At 46.2% G+C, this 21,998-nt stretch overlaps 1 protein-coding gene across 11 annotated transcripts in view; it reads left to right on the top strand.

Moving 5' to 3' along the window:
- Positions 1–21,998, top strand: part of LOC126529887 (transmembrane protein 50A) — a 205,725-nt gene that overhangs the window by 162,793 nt on the left and 20,934 nt on the right. For 2 of the 11 annotated variants that reach the window (XM_050177349.3, XM_055070083.2), the window contains exons 5-6: positions 1,812–1,871; positions 18,735–18,795. In XM_050177349.3, the coding sequence (XP_050033306.1) occupies positions 1,812–1,871; positions 18,735–18,795 (121 nt within the window). Of the gene's footprint in view, positions 1–1,811; positions 1,872–9,056; positions 9,359–12,108; positions 12,204–17,741; positions 17,948–18,734; positions 18,796–21,998 lie in introns of those variants that run through there. The other 9 variants (XM_055070079.2, XM_072288144.1, XM_050177350.2 and 6 more) reach the window with 7 other exon arrangements.

Raw genomic sequence — 21,998 nt, 5'->3', positions numbered from 1 at the left:
GCTCGTTGCGTCGTCCTCAATTTAAGTAGAACCCTTTTCGTAAGCCTCCAGGTGTCTGCCCCGTACGTGAGTACTGGTAAGACACAGCTGTTATAAACTTTTCTCTTGAGGGATAATGGCAACCTGCTGTTCATGATCTGAGAATGCCTGCCAAACGCATCCCAGCCCATTCTTATTCTTCTGATTATTTCAGTCTCGTGATCCGGATCCGCCGTCACTACCTGTCCTAAGTAGATGTATTCCCTTACCACTTCCAGTGCCTCACTACCTATTGTAAACTGCTGTTCTCTTCCGAGACTGTTAAACATTACTTTTGTTTTCTGCAGATTAATTTTTAGACCCACTCTTCTGCTTTGCCTCTCCAGGTCAGTGAGCATGCATTGCAGTTGGTCCCCTGAGTTACTAAGCAAGGCAATGTCATCAGCGAATCGCAAGTTACTAAGGTATTCTCCATTAATTTTTATCCCCAATTCTTCCCAATCCAGGTCTCTGAATACCTCCTGTAAACATGCTGTGAATAGCATTGGAGAGATCGTATCTCCCTGCCTGACGCCTTTCTTTATTGGGATTTTGTTGCTTTTTTTATGGAGGACTACGGTGGCTGTGGAGCCGCTATAGATATCTTTCAGTATTTTTACATACGGCTCATCTACACCCTGATTCCGTAATGCCTCCATGACTGCTGAGGTTTCGACTGAATCAAACGCTTTCTCGTAATCAATGAAAGCTATATATAAGGGTTGGTTATATTCTGCACATTTCTCTATCACTTGATTGATAGTGTGAATATGGTCTATTGTTGAGTAGCCTTTGCGAAATCCTGCCTGGTCGTTTGGTTGACGGAAGTCTAAGGTGTTCATAATTTTATTTGCGATTACTGTAGTAAATACTTTGTAGGCAACGGACATTAAGCTGATCGGTCTATAATTTTTCCAGTCTCTGGCATCCCCTTTCTTATGGATTAGGATTATGTTGGTGTTCTTCCAAAATTCCGGTACGCTCCAAGTCATGAGGCATTGTGTATACAGGGTGGCCAGTTTCTCTAGAACAATCTGCCCACCATCCTTCAACAAATCTGTTGTTACCTGATCCTCCCCAGCTGCCTTCCCCCTTTGCATAGCTCCCAAGGCTTTCTTTACTTCTTCCGGTGTTACCTGTGGGATTTCGAATTCCTCTAGACTATTCTCTCTTCCATTATCGTCGTGGGTGCCACTGGTACTGTATAAATCTCTGTAGAACTCCTCAGCCACTTGAACTATCTCATCCATATTATTAATGATATTGCCGGCTTTGTCTCTTAACGCATACATAGGAACTTACCAACAAAAATTTCTAATGCACAAATGCTGCCCAAAAGGCAGAATTTTGGTCGTTATATCCGATATGCAGTGAATAATGTATAATTATGTATGGGTCTTTTTCTCATAGCCCTAATGCAGAAGTTGATACTCTCAAATCGACTGATCGTTATAACCTATATATTGTTATATGTGTTATCATTATAAGTGAACTGCACTGTATAGAATTACTTTTTATGTGGCTGCCGTTCAGAAGAAAGTGTTTTAAGATATCTGACTAAATTAGTTTGGTACCATTGCTGCAGCTTGTAGGCCACACAGTATGTTAGTGTTCTAAAAAATTTTGCTGCTAATTTACGTTTTTCTTTCCAAAGCTGTTTGCCAGAATGTGGTCTCATACCCTAATTTATTCTGCTTTGTTATGCTAAGGCTGACTTGTGCAACAACTTTCTGAGTGGTAACGCACCACAACGAGATAACGCAAACCTTAACCTTCTTCACGCCCCGTTTCAGGTCGTCTGAGAGATGAAAACTTTTTTGATGACCCAAAGCTGGCCCATGTTGTGCCAGTCAGTAAGTACTTATGCAGTTGGTTCCTGCGCCAGCATGATGTGTGCTCATCTGTGCTTGTGATGTTTTCATAATCAGTAATTTAGTAGTTCGATGTTCGATGAAAAGTTGCCAGGCAAGCGGGTCAAAATAAAATGAGCACTATAAATGTAGAAAAATAAATGCATAGTTGACATTTTCGAGGCCGCTGCAAGTTCAGAGCAACTTGACATTGTGAACCTGTAGATCACTGAAACATGATTCAATGAAACTTGTTGTTAGTTGGTTGGTTCACACTACGAGAAAGTAAATGGACTGTGGAGAATTCAAGGCAAGGACGTAGTAAGGGACATGGACAAGCGCTTGCTTTCAACTAACTTTTGTCTTCATCGCTCATCAATATATGTCTTTATTCGCACATGCGCGAAGCATGTAGTCACATTGTCACAACCACAATAGAGCAAGCCATGCAAAAAGCACTTCTCACTATCCATTGAAGAAGTAGATGTGTCACTTATGCAAGCCTTCTCTCCAACAGATATATAGAAAGCTTCCATCAGCTCCCAGGCAGTGGTATCTTGGCTTTTACCCAAGATTTTTATTTTTCGTAAATCTGGAACACAGATGCAAGCTTGACAATGCGCAGGCAAATGCACATTACCATTATTTTTTAATTGAAAGTTCGTGTTTCCTGGCACGATCGTTACCACAATGTCTGGTTTGCCCAACATACGACTTTCCACAAGGTAGCGGAATCTGGTAGACAACGCCGACCGCGCATTTCACATATCCCCGAACATGCTTCTTGCTGCATTCCGGGTTCTTTCTTTTTAGAAGAGCTAGGGCAAAGCCCGGCCAGCCTGTGCGGGGTGGAAAAAATGGTCGGCACGTTTTGGCTACGTTTTTCAGGTTGTGAGATAGGCGACGCATATATGGCAACACTTTTTCATGACTCCTACCTTACGCCCGATGTTCACCCTGGAACAAGCTGCTTTTGTTTCACGCAGAATAACCTCTGCTAGTGCCATTACAACCGTGCGAACCAATCGCTGTACCTAATCATTAAAACTACAATGCATTGCATGTGGGCAGGATTTCCCGAGATCGGATCCCACGCAAAGTTTAGCTATCCCCTTCTTAACTTCACTTTCTACTTTTCACTTTTATTTCCTTAAAGACGCCTCAGTGGGGTTATTACATAAGGGGTGGGGTTTACAAATGTTCATTTTAATTAGTGGCCACATGAGTTCAATGAAGAATATTAGTATTAAGCTTATCAGCAAACGTCGTTGAACAGGTGATTTCGGATATGTGACGGGGCAGGCCGTTCCAGTCGGTTGATGATTGGCAAAAGAAGGATGCAGAGAAGGTTGTAGTTCGGCTGTGTGGACGGGTTACTTGCAAGGAATGCCCTGTAAGCAGGGAATGGCGAGGGGGTGGGGCCAACACATATGGTGCATGATGGAGCTAACTGTAATAAAGCTTGTGTAAGAGGATTAACGAATCAGTGCGACGCCGGGATGATAGCGTGTTTGAGGCGGACTGTGCTTTTAGTAGTGATACGCTAGTGTTGTAAAAATACGAAGAATGAATTAATCTTGCCGCACGATTCTGAATTCTTTCAAGTGCATTGATAAGGTAAGTTTGATGTGGTGACCAGATGGGGGATGCATATTCAATTTTCGGACGTACGAGCGTCTTGAATGCTAGTAGTTTGATGTGTTTCGGTGCATGATGCAGATGGCGTTTTTGGAATCCCAGTGTTTGGTTAGCGGAGGCAGTAATGTGCGTTACATGAGCAGACCAGTCTAAGTCGTATGAAAGGGTGACGCCGAGGTATTTAAACGTGTCCACTTTTTCTAAGGTAGTATTAGTAATATTATACGGTCTGTATAAGGGCTGATGGCGGCGAGTGAAGCACATTACATTTATTGGCGTTAAGAGTCATTAACCAGTCGTTGCACCAGTCTCGCTCTTTGTTAAGGTCATTTTGTAAAGTATTGTGGTCAGAGTCATTAGTAATTGTGCAGTAGATGACACACTCGCCAACGAACATACGGATTTGAGAGGAAACATTAAGGGGAAGGTGGTTAATATATACAAGAAAAAGTAGGAGGCCTAGAACGCTACCTTGTGGGACGCCAGATGTTACAGGGAGTGGTGCGGAGGTGCGATTGTTGACATGCACTGACTGTGATCGGTTAGCGAGAAATTCAATAACCCAATTTAAGATGTCAGGGTGCAGGTTCAGCTGGGAGAGCTTGAGTATTAGCCATTGGTGAGGTAACGTATCAAATGCTTTAGCATAATCCAGAAAAATGGCATCGATTTGGGTGTTAGCATCGAGATTAACGTGTAAGTCATGGACGAACATAGCAAGTTGCGTTTCGCATGAGAGACCCTTATGAAAATCATGTTGGAATGGGTGAAAGAAGTTGTTAGTGTCAAGGAAGTGCATAATTTGGGTGAAAATGACATGCTCCAATATCTTGCAGGGTACGCTGGTTAGGGAAATCGGTCTGTTGTTAAGAGGCGAGTTTTTATTACCTGATTTGTAGATTGGAACGACCTGCCCTTTCTGCCAGGTGATGGGGATGCTATAGGAGGATAAAGACTGTGAGAAGATTAACCTAAAGTACGATCCGCAGATGAGTTTAATATTTTTTTAACAGTTTAGAGTTGATTCCATCCGCCCCTGATGACGATGAGAGTTTTAGCTTTTCAATTATTGCCGTTATGCCATGTTCAGTGAATTCGATGGGTGACATAACAGATTGCACAGGTGAAGGTGGTATAGGTAACAGAGCATCAGGTTCAGTGGTGAATACTGATGAAAATGCGTGGGTAAATGCATCGGCACACTCTTCTTCAAGGATTACTATATCATTATGGTCGGTGATAGTGACAGCATCCGGTGGCTTTGGGTTTAGAAATTGCCAGAATTTCTGGGGGTTAGTGCTTAGAACACGAGGCAACGTGTCATAGAAAAAGGAGTGTTTTTTGCAGCGTATAGCTGGGAGATAAACTTTCTCTGCCTCGTAATATTTGCCCAGGCCACAGCACAATTGGTTTACTTTCCCGACCGAAAAAAATAGTTATTTCCTGTTTTCTAAAGTTGATAATTTTTCGTGAACCAAGGTTTATTGCTATTAGTCGCTACTGAAATAACTGGAATGTGTTTAGTAGCAAGGTTGGTGATTTTTCGTTGGAAGATCGACCAATTTTCTTGAAGTGCGCGGTTGTGGAATTCACCACTGAAAGTGGGGTAGAAGGACGTAAGTTCGTTGCTAATTGTGGCGTCGTACTTGCCTTTGTCGTATAAGCGTAATATTTTATTCCACGATTCTCATTTTGGAAAGGTATAGTTAAAGACAGTGTGGATTACTTTATGGTCGCTAATTGCCAGGAAATAAGATATCGAAGATAGGCTAGACGGATTGTTAGTTAATATGAGATCTAAAATGTTGGCCGAGTCATTCACTGCGCGTGTTGATTCTAAGACTAGCTGGGTTAAGTTGAAATTAAAGCAGACTTCGAGGAAATCATTTTTGGTTGTACTATGTGACGAAGGTGGATAGCTATCCCAATCAATATTAGGGAAATTAAAGTCTCCAAAGAGGAAAATCTGAGCGTTTGTGTATTTTTTTATTAGTACATGTAGGACGCAGTTCAGCTTGTCAGTAAAGCTAGTGTCTGCTCGCGGGGGGTGGTAGCAAATGCCAAGTAAAATATTTTCCGGGGTTGCACAAAAGAGCAGCCATAATATTTCATGGTCACTTGGGTTGTGAACAACGGAGCGGGGTATCGTATTACTAATGGCAATGAGCACCCCGCTGGCTCTAGAGTGCTGGTGATCGTTACGGAAAACATGGAAACCGGGTAGGTCATCCATGACCTCCGCGTCTGATACCTCAGCGGTCAGCCAGGTTTCGGTAAGTATCAACAAGTGACATCCAGATGATAAAACCAGATTAGATACGTCACGTTTGGAAAGGAAGCTACGTATGTTAGAAAATATTGCTGAAATAGTAGAAGATGTCGCTACAGTTGCCCTCGTCGATACCGGTGCCACTATTTCAGTTATGGATGCCAGTTATGGATTCACTTCGCACGACAAAAGTCTTATTTTCATTTGATGCCGCGGCGGCCTAACAGCAATGACAGCAACCTCAAACTTACTGATGCTGTGAGCCAACTTTTCAGCCAGCCCCCTCTTCTCGGCAAACACTCGCATGGCAGATTCTTTGTTGGCGTTACGTATTCACCATGCACGTGCACGGTAGTGCTGCAGAAGTCGCGGGGTGCTGTTCTTGTCACGACAATTGCATTCTTAAGGCTGACGTAGCGCGCAGCTTCTGCCGCTGTCGGGCCTGAATCGCCCATGCTGTTGCTTTCTGTGTCATCCTCATCCCTGTCACTAGTCGACACCTCAGCAACGACAGACGCAACGATGGAGGAAAGTCTAACCTTGTAGCCGACATCGCTTCACGTTTGCAGCAGTGCTGCCGAGCATTCCAAATGCAAAGAAGTTGCGAACACACCGTAGTCAACAGCAGATTCCTGTCACGTGCCAGCGCCGACTTCTTAGTGTCGCATTCGATAGCACGAACATGGCACGAACAATGTCTAATTTTTCTTCTATGCTGAGCACCCGGCGTCTTTTCTATCTGAGCTTCGGCATGACGCGAGTCCTTGGTTGTACGACGCCACAACGCTCTCTGGCACAGCGCTGAAATGATGTTGATGTGGCTTCACGCGCAAACGCGCAGGGCACATGGAGGCCATGCTTCCAATCTCTGAAGCCGATGGAGACAACGCACCGCCGTGTTTGCGCGACGAAAAGTGGAAACACTACGTGTTAACCAGTACGTACGCAATAAGCTGGTACAGTTTATGCGGATACAAAACACATTATTTTTAATGGCCTTAGAGTCGGGGATTCGACTTCACTATTTTTAAAACGAAACTACTGTTTAAGCGGGTATGGTTTAACAAGGTTTTATTGTATCGCATGTCCACTATGGAACGTCGTGTCATTGCAGACCAGGTCGACGACATGCTCCGTCGAGGCGTCATTCAACCTTCACAGAGCCTATGGGCCTCTCCTGTGGTACTCGTCACAAAGAAAGACCGTTCGATTCGCTTCTGTGTTGATTTTTGACGGTTGAACAAGATTGTGCTGAAGGACGTTTACTCATTACCACACATCGATGATGCTCTTGACTGTTTGCAGAGAGCAGAGTTCTTTTCTTCGCTGGATTTGCGGTCAGGCTACTGGCAGGTTCTGATGGCAGAGGCCGATCGCCCGAAAACTGCCTTGGTTACACCAGACGGCTTGTATGAATTCACCGTCATGCCTTTCGGACTTTGCAACACACCTGCTAAGTTCGAAAGAATGATGGATACTGTTCTGTGTGGCCTCAAATGTAAAATTTGTCTTTGCTATCTTGACGACATTGTGGTGTTTGCCCCTAATTTTGCAACGCACCTACTCCGCCTCCAGCACGTACTCACTTGCTTGACGAATGCCGAGTTGCGACTTAACCTGAAAAAGTGTCGATTTGCTGTTCGTCAGCTCACAATTTTAGGCCATGTCATGTCAAAGGAGGCATTCACCCGGATCCCGAGAAGCTACGTGCTGTTACTGTGTTCCCACAACCTGCCACTATGCAAGAGCTATGCAGTTTCATTGGCCTCTGCCCTTACTTCCGATGATTCGTTCGAAACTTTGCAACAATTATATCACCTCTCACGCAGCTCCTTCGTGGTGCTAGAGATTTCTCATCATGGTCTCCAGAGTGTGACAACACCATCACAACCTTGCGTCGTCTTCTCATGATGCCACCCATTCTTCGCCATTTTGACCCTCAAGCGCCACCCGAAATCCATACCGATGCAAGTGGTGTAGGCCTTGGCACTGTGTTGGCAGCACAGTGTCAACCTGGCCACACAGAATATATCGTCGCACATGCGAGTCGCACGTTAACCAAGGCAGAGACCAATTACAGCATAACAGAAAAGGAGTGTTTGGCCATTGTGTGGGCGCTTGATAAGTTTTGCCCATATTTATTCGGCCAATCTTTTGACGTAGTGACCGACCACTATGCACTACGTTGGCTCTCGATGCTAAAAGACCCATCGGGCCGCCTTGCCCGCTGGCCATTACAAATTCAAGAGTATGACATCCGCGTGGTTTACCCTTCCGGGCGAAAGCACTCCGATGCTTACGCATTATGCCAATCACAGCTTCCCCTGAAGGCCAGTCACGACTTCTTCTGCGAGTGCACATTGTCCTCTCTGGACTTTGACACTATTGCTGCTGCACAGCGTAATGATCCCTTGACTGCATCTCTGTTTGACTTTCTCTCGGATGAGTCGAAAGTTCCAGCATCACGAATGCTTCGGTTCCAAGTTCCTCATTCTGTGATTCGAGACCAGCTGCTGTATCGACGCAACTATGCCCCAGAGGGACGCACCTGGTTATTCGTCATTCTGAGAATGTTGCGATCAGAGCTTTGCTCCTCGTTTCACGTCGACCCTGAGTGTGGCCACGTGGGAGTCTTCAGGACCTACGAAAGACTTCGACACCGCTATTACTGGCGGGTAACGTACAATTTCATTCGAAACTTTGTCCGCTCTTGTCATGAGTGCCAACGCCGCAAAGCGCTACCGCACAACTTCGTCAGTGAACTCCAGCCTTTACAATGCCCATCGCGATCCTTTGATCGCTTGGGCATAAATCTCTACGGGCCACTTCCGTTGACTCCTACCGGCAACAGGTGGATTATCGTAACGACAGACCACTTAAAACGTTATGCGGAGACTGCTGCTCTACAAAATGCTACAGCGCAGGAGGTTGCCAATTTCATACTGTGCCATTTTCTCCTTCGTCATGGAGGTCCACGTGAACTATTAAACGAAAGAGGCCGCACCTTCTTATCTGAAGTCATCGAACTGCTTGCTGAATGCACTATTGTTTATCATAAATGCATTGCTTATCACCCACAGACTAACAGTATCCCAGAACGCTTTAATCGAACTCTTGGTGACATGCTCGCCATGTATATCTCACCTGATAACTCTAATTGGGGCCTAGTTCTTCCATTTCTCACCTACACCGCAACTCAGCCCACTACTGGATTCTCACCCTTTTACCTTCTTTACGGCCGTCATCCTTTGCACACAATTGACACCATTCTCCCCTACCAGACGGACCCATCCTATTGCCTGCCAATCTCGGGAGCCTCCAGACAAGCCGAAGAATGTCGCCAGCTGGCCCGCCGATTCACCTCAGACGACCAGAACTGTCAAAAAGCCGTTCACAACACCCAGAACTCGGTTCCCACTTTACTCCCGGGCGCCCTCGTCTGGTTAGTGCCACACCGCACGCCTGGGCTCGCTTAAAAGCTCCTTCTGAAGTACGACGGGCCATACCGCATTCTCAAGAGAACATCACCGGTTAATTAGAAACAGAAACTTGGCTCAAAGAAACTGTGTATAATAATAAAATATTTTCAACGGAAAAGTGTTACCATGTATTCACTCTTTTGGTCGTGGCGCTGATGTATCAATAGCTGTGTCCGACAACCTAGAACACTTTGAAGTTAGTGTTGATACTACACTGGAGGTCAAACGTGTACAGGTTACAATTAACAATAAAGCTCTTTTATTTTGTGCATGCTACCCTGCACCATCTACGCCCGTTGGCTTTTCTAACGACCTTCATGGTATTCTAATCATAATTCAAACAAAGTTTCCTGATCGTCCTATTTTTGTTTTTGGTGGCTTAAATTTCCCAAACATTAGCTGGTCTAGCCCTGCAGTAGACGGTGACGGATCTTCCGAGTCGGCAAGGTTTTTAGCCCTCTGCTCCTTCTCGCTAACACAAATGGTCACCCACCCGACAAGGACGACAGCTACCCGTTCTAACGTATTAGACCTTTTGCTAGTGAACGCCCCAGATTTTGTTTCCAAGGTAAAATACTTGCCAGGCTTAAGTGATCATTGTTTACTGCACATCACATTGAATTTACTGTCGAATAAAATGCCTCTAATAAAATGTGAGTGGCATCGAAACTAACCCTGAACTTGATAGTCAAGCCGTACTAAATGAACTATCCGCAGGTCAAGGCCAACTGATCACCGAGATTCAAGGCCTCAAGTCTCGATTACTAACAACTGACAAAGCAATATCCGATCTGAGCGTGCACATGACTAACCTGGAGACCCACTACCAAAACGTAGCCCCCTTGCGTTCTGATATAGAAAGGGTGAAGAGTGATGCTGCCTGCGCAGCACACACAGTACAGAGGCTGGAAGTGCGTCTTGATGATGGCAAGAACCATTCTTGGCGCAACAATCTAATTTTTTGTGGTATTGACGAGTCTTCAGGGTCAGAGTCGTTCGCGCAATCAGAGGATGTAATCATTGACCACTGTCGCAAACATATGAGCATCACGCTTGACCGAATAGAATTCAACCCCACGCACCGCTTGGGCAATCATGCAGCTAATTGTAACTACCCCATAATAGTGAAATTCACTTTTCATTAAACAAAAGATCTTCTTTCTAACGGCCGTAAATTTAAAGGAATGAACTTCAATGTTGGTGAGAATTTTACACGTCCTGTTCAATTAGCCCGCAGACACCTTGTTTCATTCGCAAAAAACAAATCGGCACCTTACTCCCTGCACTTTAAAACTCTGTTCATGGGTAATAAGCGCTGTGTTTTTCATTAATGCACACAGAGTGTGAAAGAATTGCAATAGCAGCCAACTCGATGCGGGAAAGCCCCTTATCGACACGTATCGACACGAACTAACCTTTACTTTTCCATAATCTTTCCAACGCACGCAGCTTCCTCGCTAAACGCGTTATTCTGTCTAACCTCGTGTTGTCGTCTAACAGTAATTTGCTGATAACTGAAACCTGGCTGACCAGCGATATTGCCGATACCGAGATTCTTGCTGACTTGCTGAATTTCTGCCTTTACCGGAAAGACCTCGAAATCTCACGACGTGGGGGTGTGCTAATCGCTGCACATCACCATTTATCGTGCTCTCTTGCAACCATTGAGACTGACTTGGAAATAACATGGCTAATCTGCCGCACATCACCGCAGACTGTTCTCTTGGGCATTTGTTACAGACCACCACATAACACCCCTGATTTTTCGCATAAACTTAATAACATCTTGAGCGAACTTAGTGAAAAACACCCTAGCGCAGAGATCCTGCGTTTTGGTGACTTTAATTTTCCGCAAATCAACTGGACTAACAGTAGTGCTTTAATCATAGGCAATGAAGCTGCTAAAAAATTTGTTAATGTGTGTCTTAATTTCAGTCTAACTCAACTTTTGCTAGAGCCTACGCGGGTTACAAAAGACACATCTAATGTACTCGACCTTATACTAAGCAGGCATCCTGACAGTCTGTCATCCATAACTTACCTCCGTGAGGTAAGTGATCATAAAGTAATCCATGCCACTTTCACTTTTCAACCTATGTGAGAGCGAAAATCCAACAAAACTGTATGCCTATATGATAAAGGGAACTACGAAGCTATTAATTACGAGTTAGGAGACTTCTCAACTTTTGAGACATTCCATATGCACTCGCCTCAAGAAAACTGGACACTATTTAAGAGCAAAATTAATGAGCTCTTAAACAAACATATACCAAGAGTAACTATGCGCACCAATCAAAATAAGCCATGGTTCACCAGAGCTCTAAAGAAGCTTGAAGACCAAAAGAAATATTGCTTCCGGCTAGCCACGCGTCTTGGAAGCACGGAGGCATGGTCAAAATACTACATGGCAGAGAACGCCTACCTGAGTGCCGTTCACACTGCTAAAAAATATTTTTATAACGTCGACCTACCCTGGCTACTTACTCAAGATCCTTGCCAGTTCTGGCGCATTTTAAATCCCCAAGATGCTCGTACTGTCAGTGTGATGAATGCAACAGGCAACACCGCCACGGACGCTGAGTGCGCCATGGTGGTGTCGCATTTGTCGTACACAGCATTTTTTTCCGTGTTTACAAAGAAACTACCACTCCAGACTTTCCACTATCTACTAACATAACATCGCATATGCCACCCATTGTATTTTCGATAGATGGTATACTATCAATCATTGAAAAAAAAAAAAACAAGTTATGTACTTCTTCTGGTATAGACGAAATTAACTCAAAGATCCTAATGAATACTAAGCATATATCCGTGGCATGTTTCATTCTGTTCTCACAATCATTGTCTACAGGTGCTTTACCGGATGATTGGAAAGTGGGAAAGGTCGTTCCAGTATTCAAAGCAGGTAACAAAGACTCCCCCTTAATTTAAAAAAAAAAAGCAAGCTTGTGCGCAAACAAACAGGGACAAAGAAGAGGAGCAACACAAGGGCGAGCGCTCGTACTTGTGTTGCTCCTCTTCTTTGTCCCTGTTTGTTTGCACTCAAAAAGTTTTTTAAAAAAATGAATCTGTTCCAACTAGGCCGACTCGCAGTTATGCTCCCCCTTAAACTACCGCACCATTTCATTAACTAGTGTTCCTTGCAAAATCATGGAACGTGTCATATACTCGCATATCATGAGCATTTTACGATCGGTAAACTTCTTTCATCCTTCTCAACATGGTTTTCATAAAGGGCTTTCATGTGAAACACAACTCGCTATCTTCTTTAATGATCTCCACGATAATCTTCATAACAACGTTCAAACCGATGCCATCTTTCTAGACTACTCTGACGCTTTTGACAGTGCCTCATAACCGCTTGCTAATAAAATTATCCAGATTGAACTTGGATCCTCATGTAGTACAATGGATAAAAGAATGCCTTACTAATCGTTCCCAGTTCTTCATTGTCAATAACTTCTCCTCTGAACCTCTCCCTGTCACTTCAGGTGTCCCTCAAGGCTCAGTCTTAGGACCGCTTCTTTTCCTAATATACATTAACGATCTTCCGCTGCATGTATCTTGTCCTATTCAAATGTTCGCTGACGACTGTGTGATTTATCATACTGTGACTAACATCTCTGACCAAGCATTTCTCCAGAATGACCTTAATAATGTGCAGGACTGGTGCAACCGTTGGCAAACGGCCTTGAACCCTAGCAAGTGCAAATTTATTTCGATTTCCCGCCGTCATAATCCTTATTTCTCTACTTACACAATTGCAAACGTCCCTGTAGAATCACTTCTAGCCTGTAAGTACTTAGGCGTAACCCTGTCCCACGACCTTTCCTGGAATGTGCATGTGACTAACGTAATTTCGTCAGCGAGCAAGACCCTTCGGTTCATAAGGCGTCACCTTCGTCATACTCTACAGCACGTCAAACTACTCGCATACAAATAATTTGTCAGACCACAACTGGAATATGCCGCCGCCATCTGGAACCCTCATCAAACATATGTCATCAATGCACTCCAGTCAGTTCAGAATCGTGCGACTAGATTCATCCAATCTTCATATTCATATAACATCAGCATTTCACACTTAAAGGCACAATCTAGCTTGACATCTCAGATGTCAAGCTAGATTTCTTGTGTCCACATGTTAACCACCCCTTATGTAATACCCCGAATGGGGTCTTTAAGGTAATGAAATCAAATGAAATGAAAATAAAACGAAAACTATTTACAATTATGCTAAAGCAAATTTTTCTTCAAAAAATGATGGCCTCCAGCTGCCTGCAAAATTCATGCAGGCAGCATTCTGGTTCCTTTGCTTTTTAATCTCTATGTTAACGATATTGTAAATATTTATTTCACTGTTGTAGCAAGCATGTGACGCCCCCTCAGGCATATTGTTCATTCGCCGCTAGGTTCGGTGTCCTGCTAAGCTTGGCAGGCAACGCTGGTCACCGCACCGCAATAAACACCGACGAGCACAGCTGCTCGGTGGTCAGTAATCATTCAGCACCACCACGCTGCGGAGCGTCCGTCTAATGGAGGGTGCCTCGAGCCCTCCCATGTTCACGAACCCGGGTGGATTGTGACGCTGGCGACGAGGATGGGATCCTCGTGACACTGGTGACGAGTACCCACAGATCGTCCCACGTCGCCGCGAGCGGCGAAGCACCACTCCCCATTGCTGCCACCATGCCGCTGTATGGAAGGCTTGAGCCGTTCGAGGGAGATGGGTCCGCCTGGCAAATTTACGAGTAGCAAATCCACGTGTTCTTCCCGGCAAACGACACACCCGAGGCCAAACAGCGGGAAATTTTCTGGCCAGCTGTGGGACCCGCGTCTTCAGCCTCTTGCTCGACCTTCTCAAGCCAGCCACGCCGCACGCTAAGACGCTGGGCGAGCTGCTCGCCATACTGCGCTCGCATTTCAACCCAGCACCGTCCACACTAATGGAGCGTTTTCACTTCAACAACCGGAGCCACCGGGAAGGAGAGACCTTCGGGTAGTTCGTTGCTGCGCTACGAGGGTTAGCGACTGCCTGCATTTTCGGGGACCAGCTGGACTCGCTGCTCCGAGACTGTTTCGTCTGCGGCATCAACAACCCCGCCATGCAGACACGACTCCTGGAGCTTCCCGACCCCTCGCTGGACGATGCCGTGAAAGCAGCGCTGGCAATGGAAGCTGCCGCCAAGGACGCCGGCAACATTTACCGTGCGACTGGCTCACCATCGGTGGAAGCGGTGGTCAACGAGTTGGCGACAAAGGGCAGTACCTGTAGTCACTGTGGTGGTGGCCACTCGCCCTCACAGTGCCAGTTCTCTCAAGCACAATGCTTTACGTGCGAGAAAACTGGGCACCTGGCACGTGTATGCTGAAGGGGAAGGACGAACAGCAAGCAGCAGCCTGATTGAATCCCAGGTACCACACAAGCCCGCGGCTAGAGTAGCCGGCCTGCTGGCCATGCGGTAGCCAGGGTAGCTGTGCGGCAGTAGGCTCAAGTTCTTCCGCGGCCAGGCTCCACGTCGTGGCCGAGGACCCGCAGATTTTCCACATGTGGCACACACGCTTTGTACCATCGTCTGTGCCGCCCAATATGCTGACCGTCAAAATCTGCGAGCACCCCATTTCCATGGAGCTAAGCACTGGGGCCAGCGTGTCAGTAATGGCCGGGAAACTCCTCAAGCATACTTTCCCCGGCATGTCCGTCGAGGCTTCGGGCGTGATGCTCCGCAGCTAGTCCGGGCAACTCTCCCGGGTCCAGGGTCAGGCACAGGTCAGCGTTCGCTTTGGCGACAGGGAGGCAACCCTTCCCCTTTATTTAACGAAGGGGTCGTCGCAGACGCTGCTGGGCCGAAACTGGATTCATGCACTGGGCGTTTGTCTGCCAGAGTACCAGGAAGCCAGCGTGCCTGTGGTGAAAGATGTCCCCAGCCTTCTGACCGAGTTCAAGTCCCTCTTCCAGCCAGGGTTGGGCACATTTGCCAGCACGACGGCTGGCATCTATGTTCCTGAGGGAGCCCGGCCACGTTATTTCAAGCCTCTCTCACTGCCGTTCGCCCTGAAGGACGGGGTCACCCAGGAGCTGCAACGGTTACAGTGAGAGGGCATCCTGGTACCTGTCAAGACATCTGAATGGGCCGCTCCTATCGTGCCAGTCCTCAAGCGAGACGGCAGTGTCAGGATCTGCGGGGATTTCAAGGTTACCATCAACCCCGTCGCTACCGTCGAGAAGTACCCGCTGCCCCGGATTGAAGATCTCTGGTCAGCATTTTCCGGTGGACAGAAGTTTACCAAGCTCGACCTCAGAAATGCTTACCAGCAGCTGGTGCTCCAGGACGCCTCCCGGAAGTATGTCACAATATCGACAACTTTGGGGCTCTTTCAGTAGACGCGCTTTCCGTTTGGCGTGGCCTCGGCCCCAGCCATGTTCCAGAAGGAGATGGACAACCTCTTCAGGGCATGAGGCAGGTGGCGGTGTACTCGGACAACATCCTGGTTACTGGTAGTGACGACGGGGACCACCTGCAGAACCTGCACAACGTCCTGGCACGACTGCAGGACGCCAACCTCAAGCTCAAGCTGGAAAAGTGCGTTTTCCTAGCCCCCAGTGTTGTGTACTGGGGACATGTCATTTCCCAGGCAGGCCTATCCCCAGCTCCACGCAATGTTTATGCTGTGTTCAAGGCACCTAAGCCCCAGAACAAGAAGGAGCTTCAGAACTACCTCGGCCTCATCAACTTCTATAGGAGTTTTCTGCCGAACCTGTCGGAGCATCTACAGCCGCTCCATCTTCTGCTTCGAGATGGTCAGCAATGGGTCTGGAAGAAGGAACAGGACCGGGCCTTCCAGCGCAGCAAGGAGCTAATCACCAAGGCTCTAGTGCTGGTTCACTTCGATCCTGCTAAGCCTGTTGTCCTTACCGTAGGTGCTTTGCCGTACGGTGTGGGAGCCGTCCTGGCACACCGGGACAAAGATGGCCAGGAAGGCCCTGTGTCGTTTGCTTCTCGTCAGCTTCATGCTGCAGAGCAACATTACAGCCAGCTGGACAAGAGAGGTTTGGCTCTCATGTTCGGTGTCGAACACTTCCACCGGTACCTGTGGGGCCGAAAGTTCGAGGCGGTCATGGACCACAAGCCACTGTTGGGGTTTTTGGGGTCTGACAAGGCAGTTCCTGTGTAGGCATCACCTCGAGTGGTACGCTGGGCCTTGAGGCTGGCAGCTTTGCCACGACAGGTCTTTGCCACCCAGGGGTTGCCAGATGTCACCGTGTCCGACAATGGTCCTGCTTTCGCCAGCACAGAGTACCTGGCCTGGCTGACGAAAAACGGAATCCGCCGGGTGATGGTTTCGCCGTACCACCTTGCTTCAAATGGTGCAGCCGAGCGGGTGGTGCAAACCATCAAAGACAAGCTCACGAAGAGCCAGACTGGGCATTTCCGGACACAGATTGCACGGATACTGTTTCAGTACCGGACCACGCTCCACGATGTCACTGGCCGTGCCCCCTGTGGGCTTCAGTTTTCGCCAGGAACTTCCGTCCTGGCCCACCCTGGTCCACCAGACAGGTGGTGTCTCCTGCCAGCGCCTCATCACTGCTCGTCCACATGCCAGACGGGGCCACGTGGCACAGACACGCCGACCATGTCAGGCCTTGCCTCGGGACCTGGCCAGCACCCTCGACTGCCACTTCTGAGTTCCAGTCCGCAGGAGGACTACAGGCAGTGCCAGTCGCTTCCAGCGGAGCACAACCCACCTCGGAGGCAGCAAGCGTTGCCAGTGGTGCGGCGCCCATTTGGCCACTGTCGAGCCCAGCACCACTCACAAAGCCGACCACTGCAAACCCTCCGGACGGAGCGAGGCTGTTTCAGGCAGTACCCGGCGTTGCCACACCTGGCCCGTCAACACCGCTGCCCAGGCGGAGCACTCGACAGCGGAGGCCGCCGGACCGTTTCTTGCCTGGGTAGCAGGCACCGTCGACCCGGCTAAGACGGAGGGAGAGCCTCGTACTTTGAACTTGGATGTTTGTTTATTTTAGTTAACATACAAAGTGGGGCTAAGGGGGTGTAGAAGCACGTGATGCCCCCTTGGGCATAATCTTCGTTGGCCCGCCAAGCTTGGTGGCCTGCCATTCTCGGTAGGCAACAATGGGCACCGCACCCAACAAACACCAACAAGCACAGCTGCGTGCCTGTCAGTCATCGTTCATCAGCACCACGCTGCGGAGCATCCGTCTAACGGAGGGTGCCTCGAGCCCTCCCTTGTTCACGAACCCGGGCGGATCGTGACAAGCTGGCCTTCCATTTCAGTAGAAAATTGTCTTACGTTTAGTCCGATTTTTTGTGAAAATCATTGTGTGGCTGTTGGGCCTTTTTCACGTTTCTGCTCTCTGGAAGCTCTGTGCCACTCTTTGATTGCCTCCCTGGTTTCCTTATTCCACCATTTACATGATTTGATTTTGTTACAATAGAAATTATTTGGACTTTCCAGGCAAACATTGGCTGCAGGCATCGGCATCGCCTGAGGTTTCATGTAAAGTCAAAGTGCATAAAGATTGCGCCCCGCTGTCCTTCCACATGCCCAAGGTTGGATGTTGTGTGATCAAGTGTGCGCCTATGAAGGCAGGCAAGCTCACATTCTTTTGCTTTGCTCTGGCTATGCATGGCTGTACATGCAGCTGAGTGCATATGCGCCCTATCTTGGAGGTAATCTGTGGCGGATGCAAAGATTGGGCGAGCGGAGATGGCTGCTCGCTTCATCTGCATTGTCCTTCTGCATGCTCAGTGCTGGAGGTCCCGTAATCGCAAGTTTAGGAGAAGCATTGAAGCGAAAAGCAGCACAGAGTGCTCACTGCTATGATTTCTGCATTATTTCTCAACTCCCTGATTTCTCCATACAGACAGTATGCTAGCTGCTCGTTTTCTTGCCTACTATATTATTTCCCGTCTGTAAGTAATCTTCTCCAGAGATTATATCCTTTCCCATGTTTGTTCCTTTCAACCAGAGGTGCAAGTGGACATTATTCTAATTTCTGAGAAGTCGTTATGCCTACTTAACCACTCCCTTCTTTTCTGATTCAACCCTCCCAACTTCTGAATCCCTGAAAGTAGTTCAATTCAATCACATGGACTAATGTAGAGACCGTGTACTTTCTTTCCTTTGACCCGCCATGTTTGCTCAGTGGCTATGGTGTTGGGCTGCTGAGCACGAGGTCGCGGGATCGAATCCCGGCCACGGTGGCCGCATTTCGATGGGGGCGAAATGCGAAAACACCTGTGTGCTTAGATTTAGGTGCACATTAACGAACCCCAGGTGGTCGAAATTTCCGGAGTCCTGCACTACGGCGTGCCTCATAATCAGAAAGTGGTTTTGGCACGTATAACCCCATAATCTAATTATTTTTTTCATTCATTTGTTTCCGCGAGCAGGTGTCCAACCATGCCTTCTTGGCCCCAAAGTGATTAACTGTGTTTCTGAATGCAGGAAGGGAGGTGCAGTGGCCTGGCATTGCTATTTTCCTTCAGAACTCCTTCATCTTTCTTGGGTGAGCATGGCACTCCTGAATTCTAATACATGTTTTGAATAACCTGGAGAGCATATAGCTGCAGTGTGCATGAAAATTTCACCTGGATTTCAAAATCAAGCATTGCTACACATCGTGCAGCTGCAGAAAGCCAAGCCTTTGCACTGTCAGGCAGCCCTGTTCCTATAGAAATTTCACGTTGAATAATTGTACGCATTCAAGCTATCATGTCCTTTCATTATGCTCAGGCATGGGACATTGTAATGTAAAGAAATGAAAAAAAAAAAAAAATGGCTGACGTGTGTGACCATGCACGGTTGCAGACATTCTTGTGTAGATCCAGCTACAACCGTAAAGGTGCAGCCATTAATGCTTTCAAGTCAGTAATGGTTGGTTCCACCTGTATTTGTATGCAAAGTTTCAGCCATAAACATTGAGAAATGTACCTATAGTAACAACAATCCTGCAATTCATTGTTTAGAGGCTGCTCAAAGACGTTTTAAGGCTTTGATGGCACTTTTGAATGCCGAATGCATCTTTGACATTGAAGTTTTACACAGAAGTTACTCCTAACACCCTACACGTTTCATATCAAGTAATCCTACTCATTTTCAAACAGGTAATTTATTTATTTATTTATTGATACTGTTAGCCCAAAGGCCGATGCAGGGTGGAGTAATCATAAAATAAGCTTCAAAGATCGCTACAAACACTAGCTCTACACAAATCAATCCAGAAAATACAACTGCTTAGGTGTGCCAATTTTACACAAGAATGTAAGCATTGTATACCAGGCACCGAACATTGCAAGCAACAACTGTACCACACAAAATAATATTTTCAACATCACAGACAAACTTCGTCAATATCCCGTAGGATCATTTCAATCATGTCATGTTGCACATGCTGCTTATCATTGCATAAAAAAGCTAATAATGTGAGAGGATGGTTACATAGAAGAATAATAGGCCAGTACAGATTTTTCAAACTGTTCTAGAGAATCAATTTTCGTTATGCTATGCAGTAGGGCATTCGAATCTTCAATCGTTTTAGGAAAGAGGGAGTACTTAAATGAGTCAACCTTTGCTAGTATGGGCAAATATTGGTCCTTGTGGCTAGACCTAACGGACCATGATATCCGTGGCGTTCTCTTTTGTAAGTACCTTTGAGTGTCGAAATTGAAGTGGTTATGCTTCATAAAATAAATAAATTTTACTCTAGCCACATTTTGCCGCAATGAAAGCTCGGGCAAGTTGAGTGAGCATCTCGGTCCCAGAATCCGTGTACCTATTTTTTGACATAATAAACCTTGCTGCACGCCTCTGTATTTTTTCAATTTTATTTACTTCATTCTTCTTATACAGATCCCATATTATGCTAGAATATTCTATTGCGTGACGTACCAATACCAGATATGCAGTTAGTTTAACATCTCGGGGAGCAAGTTTAAGCCTCCGTCTTAGTGACCAAAGTTTAACCTCTGCGGCATTACACAAATTGGGGATGTGTTTTTTCCAAGATAAGTTTTCTGATATCGTAATGCCTAAATACTTGAAGTGGCTCACTTGTTTTATTGGTTTGCCGTCTAACTTGTAATTGTGATGTAACACATTTCTTGTTTTTCTAGTTTTTCGCGCATAAACAGTTTTTCTTATTTTCATTTTCCATCGCTTGCACCAATTGGTGATTAATTCTAGTGCTGAATCTAGTTTTAGTTTGTCCTCATAACATGAGATTTTAGAGTATATTAAGCAATCGTCTGTAAATAAACGAACCATTATCTTATCATTAAAGCCATTTGTCATGTCATTAATATAACATAGAAACAATACAGGTCCTGACACAGACCCTTGAGGGACACCTGATGTTACTTTTAGAATGTTCTATTTCTTTCCTTTCACTTCCACATACAGCGATCTGTTAGTAAGGTGTGAAAGAATCCACTTAACTATATTAAAATTAACTCCGATATTAAGTAGTTTACCAATCAAATCCGAGTGTGAAACGTGGTCAAAAGCTTTTGATAAATCTAGGCAAATTCCATCCACCTGACCTCTTCCATTAATTACCTGAGCAAAATCGTGTACTGTTTCTGCAAGCTGGGCGATAGTGGACAATCGGCACCTAAATCCGTGCTGGTTAGAAATAAATATGTTCGAGCTTTCGATATGTTTGACAAGCTTTTTGATAGGATATGCTCGAACATCTTGCAGAAGTACATGTAATTGAAATGGGTCTTTAATTTTGAACTCTATGTTTGTCCCCAGTTTTATGAACTGGCATGACTCGCGCCATTAACCAATCATTTGGTAAATTGTGCTGTTCAAGAGACGCACAGAAAATTATCAGCAAATACTTCGCGATCCATTCAGCATATCGTCTGAAGAATTCATTAGGGATGCCATCTGGGCCAGGATACTTTTTCATGTCTCGACCTAAAAGAAGTGAAAGTATACCTTCTACAGTTAAGGTACTGTCTGGCATGTCTGAACGAGCATTAGTCATTTTCGCTCGTATTTCTGCAGGCAATGGTAGGGGAGGGTCAAACATGGAATGGAAAAATTATTTGTATCTATCAGCAACTTGCGCAATGTCTGTAATTATACATTAATTGCTGGTAACATACCTCACATCCTCACGTGATGTAGCAAAGTGACGCCAAAAATGCTATGGCGAATCTTTCATAAACCATGATAAAATGTAGCAATAGTAATGTTCTTTCGCAGTACATAATTTTTTCTTTAGTATTATCGAAAGATCTTGAATCTCATTATGATCTTTATTTTTAATTTTCCTTCTACATTTTAATTTCCGCTTTAACTGAATGATTTCTCGGTTCACCCAAGGATTTCGATTTTTCACCCCCGCAGGGGCATCTGCGTCAGCAGGCGTTTGGTGTGTTGCGACACCACGTACCCGAGCACACGAGGGTTGGACCCTCCCGCGTGTAGCCGTGCGCGGCTTAGCCGTGTCCGGGGAAAGGGGGACCCTGGAGGTTGAGCCGATGCCGGGTGTTCGGACCTTTAAGGCCCCCCGGCGGAGGCAACACACCTCTTTGGCCTTTGCTTCACGTAGACGGCACCCCCGGACTGACCCACCCGGGGGAAATCGGTAGTCGCCTTTTCCTGTCCTCCTCTCCAATCTTCGTCTTTCTCTCTAGCCTTTTTCATCTATCCTGTCTTCTCATCACTTCTCCTCACTTCCTTGTTTCCCGGCGGCAAGAG

Source organism: Dermacentor andersoni, chromosome 5, assembly GCF_023375885.2.
Source record: "Dermacentor andersoni chromosome 5, qqDerAnde1_hic_scaffold, whole genome shotgun sequence".
Taxonomy (NCBI): domain Eukaryota; kingdom Metazoa; phylum Arthropoda; class Arachnida; order Ixodida; family Ixodidae; genus Dermacentor; species Dermacentor andersoni.
Note: the sequence above shows the minus strand (reverse complement) of the source record. Positions and strands in the feature narration are given on the sequence as shown.